At 37.2% G+C, this 11,646-nt stretch overlaps 2 protein-coding genes across 2 annotated transcripts; both read right to left on the bottom strand.

Moving 5' to 3' along the window:
- Positions 1-300: 300 nt before the first annotated feature.
- On the bottom strand, positions 301-2,059 carry LOC126795117 (uncharacterized). The gene is made up of 2 exons (XM_050521939.1): positions 1,225-2,059; positions 301-978 (listed from the first exon to the last, which is right to left on the bottom strand). Exons 1-2 carry the CDS (start codon positions 1,889-1,891, stop codon positions 542-544), a joined length of 1,104 nt encoding a protein of 367 aa, XP_050377896.1. The 5' UTR covers positions 1,892-2,059; the 3' UTR covers positions 301-541.
- A 3,823-nt stretch (positions 2,060-5,882) lies between these two features.
- LOC126794936 (uncharacterized) lies at positions 5,883-9,987 on the bottom strand. The gene is made up of 5 exons (XM_050521732.1): positions 9,853-9,987; positions 9,614-9,723; positions 7,178-7,794; positions 6,669-6,777; positions 5,883-6,133 (listed from the first exon to the last, which is right to left on the bottom strand). The coding sequence occupies exons 1-5, from the start codon at positions 9,928-9,930 to the stop codon at positions 6,091-6,093; spliced, it is 957 nt and encodes a 318-aa protein (XP_050377689.1). The 5' UTR covers positions 9,931-9,987; the 3' UTR covers positions 5,883-6,090.
- Between the last annotated feature and the right edge of the window lie 1,659 nt (positions 9,988-11,646).

The following is an 11,646-nucleotide window of genomic DNA, read 5'->3' as shown; positions in this document are numbered from 1 at the left end:
GCTACATTTCTTCTGGATGTAGCAGTCATCAAATAAAAGTTTGCATTTCAAATTTACTAGTTTGCTGTCAGTTTTCCCTTAACTATGTCGTGTTATATATGGTTTTGATCCCGGAGACCCTGTCAGGCTCTGAGCAGCAGCAAAGGAAACCTCTGAAGACACAACAGTAACAAGATTTTGATTATCCCTTCATTTCCCCTGCCTCCCAAATTTGCCAAAAGTTGACCACAACACTAAACTTAATAATTACATTAGTTTGCACGCATTCGCTTCCAAATCAAGGCTTGAATCATTAAAGTATCTTCATCTTATACTCTTACAGTTTTTGAACAAAAAAGATGAAAGTCTCTTCAGAAGAATGCTGCGTTTCCAATATTTGTTCATGATAGCATGGGTGCTTAAAGTTGGAAACTTCTATTTGTGTTCATGTATGACAACATGCATTAAACTATCGTAATGTGGTAAATTACAGTAAATCCTGAAAAGTGCGACAATATATAGTCTTTAAAGTGGTAACATGGGTGCTTAAAGTTGAGAGTTCTTAGTTACCACTTTGAGTCTTTTTTTCCCTGGAGGCATATGATGTAGTTGGTTCACTTTTGTGTTTCCGTGTTAACAAAATATTAATCTCTACTCGAAGAGACTCATCCCACTGAATAAGTTTGTTGGCGTATTTGAACTTCCTGTACATATTCCACGTTTGAAGGTTTGAGCACTGACGAAAGAGCTTAACTCCTTCTCGCATTCGTATCATGACAGCCTCTACTCGCATCTCATTCACGTTAAACCCAGCGGGCCTGGAAACTTCTTTGAGTGGTGGTAACGAGGCTGCTAGCGTGGATTCGATGCTTTTAAGAACAGGTTTGTCCATGACATCCTTGTCGAAAAGTAGTCGTACGCCCTCATACAGCAAATCAGATAGTGCCACCAGATCATCCTCTTCTTCGTTAGGCTTCAACCATTCATCATCAGAATCATCTGCTTGCATGACCATCGATCATAATTAGAAATCTCACAGCTAGCTAGTTACGTTTTGAAAATTATAGACAGATTGATATCTAGTTTCTCAAGCAACGGGATCTACTAATTACCGCTAAACTCCATCAACAACAACAATACTGATCTTTAAACGAGATGTGTGTTGTACGTAAAGACCAGTTTTGTTGTATTCCACAGCTAATTTCATCCATGTAAGTAAACATGCTACCTCTGAAGAAAGGTTACCTGTTTCTGCATCCGTCGCACCCTTTGATCCCTGCTGCTTCATCATTTTTTCTATCACTCCATGCAAATGAACAAGTTGTTTTCCGTTCTCTTCGAGTGCCGCAAACAAAGTCTTCTGCGAATCCCTTGCTCCTTCTTGCAGCAGCATACGTTCTTGTAATAGCCTCTCATTCAGCTCTTGGAACTCGACAAGTTGTTTCCCGCTGTCTTGCAGTGCCAAAGCAAACCTCCTCGTATCTTCTTGCAATTCCGCAATTTGTTGTTTGGTTTGCTTGGTCACAATCAAGTTCTCCTTAATATCCCTTGCTTGCTGCATCACTATATGTTTCAAGAGTCTTTGAAGAGATCCATTCAATTCGATAAGTTTTCTGGTGTGACGAGACCTGATGTGGTTCCACCAACCCAATTTCGACAACTTCCGAATTAGGTACTCGCCTTCCCTCATTTGTCTGTCAAGCGCTTCTATTTCATCGTTTGGGAGCTTCAACTTCTCGTTGTACTCTCCAATCTGTTGGATGACCAATGGCTGTATTGAGTCCAGTGTCGATTGGAGAGCTCCTAATAGAGGTTTACACTTCTTAAACTTGCCGACCGTCGCCTTGTTAACCGCCTCCTGCAGCACAGTGAATGCTGCTCCCAAAACTGCCCCCAATACTAACTCGGCCATGATCAATTCAGAGTACCACCACCACCGAATTCAGAGTTTCAGACGATGTATTCAGGGTTTCCTTACAAGGAACCAAAGGGTGGAGTTTAAACTCCACACAAGAAAGACTTTTGTCTATCTGATACGGACCTCTCTGTCTCCACTTCTTCTTCGAAGGTTGGAGCTTTTGGACAAGTCTCATTTTCACATTCAATCCCAACTGGTAAGCATAAATATCAATGAAGCTTCGCAATGGATACTCAATCATTGACTATTTCATTGCCGGGTTTTTTTTTGGTAATGAAAAAAAAAAACCGGCCATGAAATGATTCGTCGATATTCCTAGGAAATTACTCTAAAATTTCTTAGGCCGACCAAGAGGACGTAAGTGCAAATGAAAACACGAGTATTATTTGAAGAACATTAATATTAGGGGCAATATACCCAATTTCTAGACATCATTTTAGAATAGGGTTTCTCATTAAAAAAGTCATATTGGACTAACCTAATTATAAAATGACTTCTTATAAAAATGTCACATTTGATACATGAAATTGGAAAAAGTCAAGTAAGATTTGAAAATTAGAAAAAAAACTCATCCAATTAAATTCCTTAAACCGTTGCCTCTATTTTTCTTAAAAATTACGACTCGCGCAACTCATCTTTTCTCCTCCAAAACTTGTTCCAGCCTCCTTGACGTCGATCTCTGATGACCAAAACCTAGACCACCACCTGCAAGCTCATTAGTCCTTCTCTTCTCCAACGCCAGCACTGCCGCTGTCCAATCCCTCAGCTGTTGACAAGATCAATGAAGCCTTGACCTCCGTTAAAGTCTCTGATCTCCACTCCCTAATCCTCGACATCAATGCGTCGTTCAGCTCCATAACCAAATCGACGTCCCCGTGCCTCTGCCTTGTCTTCGAATCGCGTCTCTCTCTCTCTCTCTCTCTCTCTAAACACCCGACGTTACCGATCTCTCTCTCTCTGAACTCTCAAGCCTCACCGAGATTGGAGGTAGTGACAGTCTGGAGGCAGTGACAGTCTGGAGGCGGCGGTTGTGCAGCTGGCAGCTGCTGATGGGGTATGCTGGAAGGAGAGGATGATGGTGGTTGTGCTGCTGTTGATGCAAGGCTGGCTGGAAACACCAAGATTGGAAGACGATGGTGACCACTGGGTGCCCATAGCAATTCTTTTGGTGCTCAGGTTCTTTATCTTCTTCTTCTTCTTCTTCTTCTTCTTCTTCTCATTTCTTCTAGTCACAACTGTCACCAGAAAACACTATGACAAGTGGTGTGAAATTGTCACCAGAAAACACTGTGACAATTGGTGTGACAGCAGGTGTGACTATGACAACGAGTGTGATAGGTAGTGTGACATCAGTTGTGATAGATAGTGTGACAGTGATTATGACAGGTTGTGTGACAGCGGTTGTGACATGTAGTGTGATAGGGGTTATGACAGGTAGTGTGACAACAGTTGTGACATGTAGTGTTGTAATACCCCGAAATTTAGTATTTACTATTTAGTACTCTAAGATTATATTAACTTAGAATTAATTCAATTTTTCATCTAATATTTCTCTTTAGAAACCAATGATGCTAAGGTACATACTTTCAAAAATAGAAAATTTCTTTTTGTAAGTATTAGACCACGATTTGAATATGTTAGCTCATATTCTTGCGTATACTCGATACTTTGTAATCGGGTTTAAGACTAATACTAATAGTATTATCTTTTATGCATTATATTAGTATTAGATAGTGCAAATATATTGAAAACCTTATGAGAATATACTAAATTCCTTTACTTTTTAGAATAACACATATAAATGTGTTTGTTATATCTACATTTATATAATCCTTATGCCAATATGTTTTGAACCTAGCTGATTTATTTTTATGTTTTACCCCATCACACTATTTTTTTTCTTTGCCAACAACCACATTAACTAACTAGGCCATCATTCAATATTAATTATTGAGAATGGTAGGTGAGAATTAGTGTGACTCCCAATGTGATGTCTAATCGTATGATTATTAGTGTGACTACCAATGTGACTCTTAGTGTGGCTATTGGCGTGATTACCAGTGTGACATTTGGTGTGACAATGTCATTGTTGATATTTATATTGTGTTAGTTTATTTAAGAAGTTCAAGATCACATTACAACAAACAAATATTTGTTATTCCTATCAATTCTAATCTTCTTCATTGTTTTCACATTTTCTTCTTGTCACAACATAGTCATACTACCAGATACACTAATAGTCACACTACCATATACAATTGTAGTCACACAACCAAATACAATGTCAGTCACAATGTCATTATTATAAGAACCAATGTGACTACAACTATGACTGGTGGTGTGACTGTAAGTATGACATGTAGTGTGACTTGTGGTGTGACTGTAAATCTGACAAATCTTCGTTAATTCTACATTTCTACTCAAATTTTTTTTTCATATTTTCTTCTTGTCACAACATAGTCACACTACTAGATAGACGGATAGTCACACTACTAGATACAATGGCAGTCACAATGTCATTATTGTTACAACCAATGTGACTGGTGGTGTGACTGTAAGTGTAACATGCCGAGAATAATTTTTAAATCCGCAAAATTATGTTAATATTCAAAGAAAATTGGTATGAATGTGTTCAAAATCAAGAGAATAGCTTAGTCTTGGGCTCCGATTTCTTCAGAAAAGTTTGGAGCACCGCCATGGACGACGACAACCCCTTCCAAGGGTTCTTTGCCTTATACGGTGGTTAATTCGGAGTGGGTATGATATCAATTGAAAGAGGAGAAAAATATCTTTCCAACGGTACCAACCATGCTCAAATTCATTGTCCTAACGATAAAGTTATGGCCGAAATAAGAAGAAACATGAAAAAGAAGAAGAAAAAAAGTGTAAAATGGCAAAACAGTCAGCCAAATATTTACAAAATGGCAAAACAATCAGCAAAATATTTTGTTTGAAGCTTGTTAACTCTTTTGTAATTTCCAATTAAATGTGAAGACCATCTTTTAATTGAAATTTCTTATTTAACTTTTTTATAATTTAATATTTGATTTGGTACTAAACAATAATTTGCCCTTTAGAATAAACCCGTCTATAAATTTAATTCAATTTACACTAAAATATTTTAAATTATGATAATATATTGTCTTCTCTTTTAGCATAATTACATAATGCCACTATTTAAATTTGATTAGTCAACTATTATAATTAAATTTAGTTTAGATCTACAATTAAGGTACTTTTTTTTGTGATTTTGGGAGTTTTCCTTAACTCATCAATATTGCTAGAATTTTAGAAATTACTTTACATATATTAATAAATTCAAAAGATTTATATATTTAAATAATGAATGTAAAACTCAATTTTAGGTAATTTATATTTTCTATCTTAAAGGTAGATTTTTATTCTTTTGGTACTCATTATCTTCAAAAATTTGCACTAACTATTTCTCTTTCGATCTTCTATTTGTAACCTAATTCAAAGGAAGATATTAATAAAAAATAAATCTTTAGAGTAGAAGTTTAAGTTCTTAACCTCCCATCAGGCACACCCAAAAACACGAAGCGGGGAATAAGAAGGCGAATGACCATAGACGGGTGTGTGGAATATCCCAATTAAGAGTAGGCGCGGGAGGAAGATTGATGAGATATTATGATGTGTCACAGCCTCAAAATCTAGCCTCAATCCAAAGATTTTGAGGAGCACCTGAGGTGAGAAGAAGTGGGTGGACCATAGTTGCAATATGACGATGTTTTCTCTCAACAATGCCATTTTGTTGTGGAGTGTATGGACATGAAAATCATTGTTGGATGCCCAAAGAGTCACAAGAGTGAGGACTTTCACAATAGTTCAAGTACCATTTTGAGTTTGTACTCTTGCGCGATCCCACCATTAATTCAGCTTTGTTTTGTTCACTGTATATAAACAGCTCAAAGCCTCAAATGCACTTAAAATCGAGAAAGGAATCACAGGACTGAAACAATTAGGGCGACGGATGGAGGGTAATAACTTGACTAATATTCACTCATAACATGATAATTTAGTTACTGTTCTGCATGAGGTCGAAATGAAACTACATTTCAGTGATTTCACACTTACAACTAGTTAAAAGCTATTAGGAAACTGACTTTTTGATTTAAATGTAGATCCTGTGTCATAATAAGTAAAAATCTGTATGCTGCAGCTTGAGGGAACGTTTAACTTTGTCGCTTCTTAGCAACGGACTGCTCCACGAGATACCTATATCAGAAAGCTCAGTATACTCGATCAAGGTTTGAACTCTAAAAATAGAATCCAAGATGAACATAGAGAAAGCTAAGATCGTATTGTTTGAGAGGTGGACATACAAAGCAACAAATAATGAGATGAAAACAATATAAGATGCAAGCCATGAAATCAATAAATTTACAGCAGTGTCGTAAAAGCATACATAATCAAATGTGTCCGGCCCAACTGTCAATCACATTCCTGGCTCTATGACTAGTGCAAAACCCTATCATAGATGCACAATAAAATTGAACATTTATTCACAGGTTGCACAGAGATTCAAGCAAATAATGTTGTAGTTCGAAGAACTCTTGTTAAATATATAACAAATTAAACATAATGAGAGAAGGTATGGCAAATTAAGAAAATATTCCAGTACAACACCGCATATAATGTCAGCTTGATTACCAGTGTAGTTAAGAAAGGAATATGATGTGATTACAATACCGCTAATCACATCAAACAATTAGTCATTTGAATTAAATCATTTAGCAAAGAGATTACTTGCTTGCCAGTGTAGAAACCTGCGGAATACCATGCATTCAAAACCACACTTATATCTGTCTCTGAGCTAGTGGTTTCAGCCATTTCTGCTCCTTCTTTGTCATCCATTTTTTCTGTATTTTTATTGGGGGAAAAAGATAGATGATAGAATCAGCCAGAATACTCTATCACTTGACAAAACAATATGAATTTAAATCGCCAACACAGACCATGGTTCAGAAATGGAAAGTAAGGGACTGAAACATGACATGAAACAAGACGTCTAGTGATAAGATGAGATCAATACACAATTTCTCTGTGTCGTTGATTTTTAGATTATGATCAATCAGTAAAGCTAAAGCTTTCAGATATATAGTTACGTGTGCAATAACAGCAGAAAGTCAAAACCATTAGCAACATAATTAAGCTACAAATGGAAATTAAAATAAAAAAGAATTAACAAAGACCATGAGTTAAATTGTAATGATCAAACAATCTATGTAAAGATATGCCTAGTGCATTAAGAATATTTACCTTCAGTTACTAAAGAATCACCAGTAATTTTTGTTGTCATGGATGATAATGCTCTTTCTGCAGTCCCGAGTGCTGTCTTGACAACATTTCCATCTTCAGGAGATAAAGGTTTCCCGTTACTTGTTGCCAAACAAGCTTCTGTACAAGTTATACCAGCACATGCCGATGAACAAGCAGGAAATGCATTGCATGAAGTCATCAAGCACGGACACATGTACAGGCAACATGAAGCCACACCAGCCGGATTGGAAGGTTGGCTTGCAGGGACTGTAATTTGTTCGTAACTAGAAAGATTACTCCACAGCACACCTGAACCTAAACCCGAACCTTCGCCAGAATACAGGTAATTCCCACCACCAAATTGATGAAGTTGCTCTAGAATCTTCTCTCTTTTCTCTTCAATCTCATAATACTGGTTCAGTAACTTTGTATAATCTTCTCCACCCTGTGAAGAAGAATAGTTATTTTGCATGTCCTGTGCATCTTGTGAATAGGGATCGGGTACATATGAATCCAAAGATTGTTTTTCTATAACTTCTGAAAGATTACTGGTCTCTCCACCTTCTATAGCAGTCTTTGGCATATCTTTTGTCGCGTCGTCTGTGTCCCATTGTATTCTTAAGGCACAAGAAGAGATAGCAAAATTAGTATTTCATAAATTCAATAGATGTACAAGCAATAAGCAAGTACATCATCTCTCATTTTCCGTTTATGTAGAACTTTTAAGGTCAGCCTGCTTTAATAATGATTTCTTATCCAATTTCAGCCAGTCAACGGCACTGGACCCACTTCATATATATTAACTATATATAATTATATTTCAGTATAACAGACTTTGAACATGCTGGAAGAGCTGAGTTTGAGCCTTCTATTGCTACTTGAAGTTTAGTATGCCTGAAACTAATAGAAGAGCAACTTACATTCGCTCGTGTAGCCCTACCCTATTAAAGGGTATTTTAGTGATAGGTTATTGTTTTAATAAAATCTTCCTGGAATTGGAACTGCTTTAGAGACATAATCCCAACAAAGGTATATGTACATTATTTATAGGTTCTGACGATAAATATGTAAAGAAACATATAGTAAAAGGGTTCTGAGTGTTCAAGATAAGAGAAGGCAGCATTTAAATTCTGACGATATAGATGTAAAGAAAAATATTAACAATGCAGGGATGGACTCAAATGATGGGATGGGATTAGAGGTGAAAGGAAGTTTTGCTAGCTGTCAGGTTCAGATTAAACAGATATTCATTCTGTCTGTGCTACATGACACCTAAGCTACAATGAGTGCTTCAGAAGTACATGATCTTCATTTAGAAAGACATCATCCCGCCCACCTTGCTGATTCAACCTAAGATATATGTTGGGAAGTGGTTCATCTACTGTAAGTCTGTAACTCAAGTTGCTAATCTACTAGCTCCTCCATCACCAAATGGTTAGAAATAAAACGATTGTAAAAGCTCACCTTTGTAAACAGGTAGAAAAAAAGTTTCTCCTCTCTATCTTCTCCCTAACAAATAATCCTGCTGATCAGGAAAATATAACTTCCTTAGTTCCCTTTTCTGACAACAGTCATTTTCTAATTAATGACACTTACAGTCAGCATTTTGATCATCTAGTTAGAGTGGGAGCCTTTTTTTTTTTTTTGGAGTTGTTCGTTTTAACTATTTCATGGGCTTTAATCAGAGGAAAGAATAAAGTTGATCAGGGTTCCATTGTCAGCCGAGAAGAACAGCCAGTAAGGACAGATAGGACAATGAGATTCACAAACGACTACTGCATTTTTTTTCCTTGACAAATAACTAGCAGAAGATCCAGATCCCAACAAAATGGTTTTGGAGGCTCTTATATCAAAAGTTGGATAAACAAAAATGTATAGTCTAAGGCACTGCTGAGCTTTCTGTACCAGTTTATATCCACATCATACATCTCTAAAAAATAAGCAGTCTAGAAATCTTATCAGTCTTTTTATGAAACTTCTAAGCTGTTCTACAACTTTTTGATACCCAACCGTGCTGGATGTTTTTCTATTGACGCGGAAGCTGAATGATGGCAACTAAATCTCTAGCAGGGGATCCGAGTCCTATTTGTTGCATGAGGTTGGTTTTTGGTGAGGAAATTTAACCCAATGAGCTAGAGGGCACAGAGTATAATAGTACAACGCTGATCCCACATGACCCTTAAACACCCCTACATTCTAAGCTTCTACGATCGAGCCTGGTGGGTCTGGAGTTCCAACCACACTAGTTCAATCAGTGGTTTCCATCTCTTCAATATCTAAATCAATAAACCAAGCCTACAGACACACACAAAAGTTCTCGGAAACACTTAACAGAAGTCCACACAGAAAAACCCAAAAGAGACAAGAACAAAATCCATCACTCTAAGAATACTACTACATAAAAGAGTGGTCAAAAATCAAAACTGACAAGCTCACCTTTTGATCTCCTCGCTTTCGTCAGCCTCAGCAATGACTTGTTCTCCAGGACTGCTCACAGGCTTGTCTTCCTGGGTTGAGCCTTGACTGGGTTTCTTGCTATGCATTTTCTGAGGTCACAAAACCAATCGGATTAGCTACTACAGTTTTGGGTGTTTATCAATCAACAAAACCACAAACAGAAGCTGCTCTGCTCGAAATTGAAATGGAGGAGAGGGGTGAAAGAGAGAAGCTTTAACCTTGTAGGTAGTCATGGCGTTGTCGAAAGCATTGATGAGAGCCGAATCGTCCCACAAGTCTCCTTCTTTCTTGCCCATTTTCTTTTTCACTCCTGTAAAACCCCTAAACCCCTCTCCTCTCGTCTATGAAACTCGATTTATAACTAGCCTTTGCTTCACAGAGTTGAAGGAATGGACAGATATAGCCCTGGAATACCAAAGAAGCATACGGCAGCATTAGGGTCTAATCCGTCAAATATTTTGGTGTTGGCACAGTAAAAAGAGAGGCCATTACTTCCCTTAAAACCCTAAACTTTCATGCATTATTCCTCCTGGCAAAGATATGTATTACTATGCCAGTTTTCTCAAAAAAAAAAAAAAAAAATCAATGCCAGAACTCGTCACATTCTTTTTCCAAATTAACCAGTTTTAATGGTAGATGATGATGGTAAACGTATTGACTAAAGATGTTTGAGTTGTTAACTACTCATGAGTCATGAGCACCAACGCTTGCTACGGTCACTTCAATGTTTAATCTCTTCTCATCAGGTATCAAGTGATTTCTTGGCGCACTGTTATCTGCTTTAGTCGATCCATCTCGATTGTGTAGTGATTCGTACAAGCTTGCGTTTTAGTTGATGCAGGCTTGATAATTCACCATCTCCAGTGGAGGGTAATCGCAATCGAGTGTTCTTTACCTTTTCTGCCGTGGATTATACGTGATTAATATCAAGTTTGTTGAAACTTGGGAACTTTGCGTGATTAATATCAAGTTTGTTGAAACTTGGGAACTTTGAAGACTTTTGACACTAGTTTTGCCTTTTCATGCTTCCAGTAGTGTATGGTTTCATTGACAAAGAAATTAACAATGTAAGACAACTATAACAAAACACTCGGATGAGTGGGGATAAACATTTCAAATCAGATAAAACCTATGGTCTTAGGCTACTTAAGTGGTATTCGAGCGATTGACGAGGCTTTGAAGTATCTGCGTTTGAACGGACTCAGAAATTATATGGTCTTCAACCGCCACACGACTGCCAAGCATTTAGAAGATATGCATCAACCAAGAGAAAGTTGAGCGATCACCACTACAACTCAAACCCTTTCTGTCCCCCCTATTTCATTCTCTTCTACTCTAAATCAACTTCCTCCGGGCATATTTGTCCTAGTAAAGTTCTTGCCTCCTAACTACATTGTCCTAGCCAACTACGACCAAGCTTCGGCACCAAATTCTACCAGTAGTTTTTAATCCACAAAATTTAACAGTTGTGGTTACCACTCCTTATCCAAGGAAAACAAAGTGTTGACAGGTTTTAAATGGGATGTGTTTCGATGATGGGATACCAATGTAATTAGTATTATCAACTCGTTCAAGTGAGGAGAAACCAACATCGAGTTAATCGACATTGGACTACCACAAAAAAGGACGAGGATTATGTGCAATTGCTGCAGGCGCCTTGTTGTTCCCCAATTATTATAAAGAACAAAGTGAAATTTTACTGCATCGAAATGTCAAAGTAATGTACAAATTAGTGGTTTCAAGCTTTCCAATTATGACAACCTTAAATTTAAAACGGCATCAGCTTAAACAACAAAAGAATTCTATCTTAGTTTGCTTATATGAAATCATCCCTGGACTAAACATTCCTATTCATTTCCTTCCAATATAGCAGCTCAAAAGCCTACTAAAACCTGAATTCTTTTTTATTTGTCTGAATGGCTTTAGGCAATCTTCCAGGATCATATGGTTTTGAGAATATCAGACAGCAGAAACCCAAACGAGAAACCAACAGTAAAATTCAGGAACAAAAC

Source organism: Argentina anserina, chromosome 5 (genome assembly GCF_933775445.1).
Source record: "Argentina anserina chromosome 5, drPotAnse1.1, whole genome shotgun sequence".
NCBI lineage: Eukaryota > Viridiplantae > Streptophyta > Magnoliopsida > Rosales > Rosaceae > Argentina > Argentina anserina.
This window is presented reverse-complemented; position numbering and strand designations above follow the sequence as displayed.

Excerpts from the sequence above, each read along its gene's own strand:
- LOC126795117 (XM_050521939.1), bottom strand. The coding sequence starts at position 1,891 with ATGGCCGAGTTAGTATTGGGGGCAGTTTTGGGAGCAGCATTCACTGTG. Across the intron at positions 979-1,224 it reads TGCGACGGATGCAGAAACAG|ATGATTCTGATGATGAATGG; the intron begins GTAACCTTTCTT and ends TCATGCAAGCAG.
- LOC126794936 (XM_050521732.1), bottom strand. The coding sequence starts at position 9,930 with ATGGGCAAGAAAGAAGGAGACTTGTGGGACGATTCGGCTCTCATCAAT. Across the intron at positions 9,724-9,852 it reads ACGCCATGACTACCTACAAG|AAAATGCATAGCAAGAAACC; the intron begins GTTAAAGCTTCT and ends TTGTGACCTCAG. Across the intron at positions 6,134-6,668 it reads GCAGGTTTCTACACTGGCAA|GTATCTCGTGGAGCAGTCCG; the intron begins GCAAGTAATCTC and ends TTTCTGATATAG.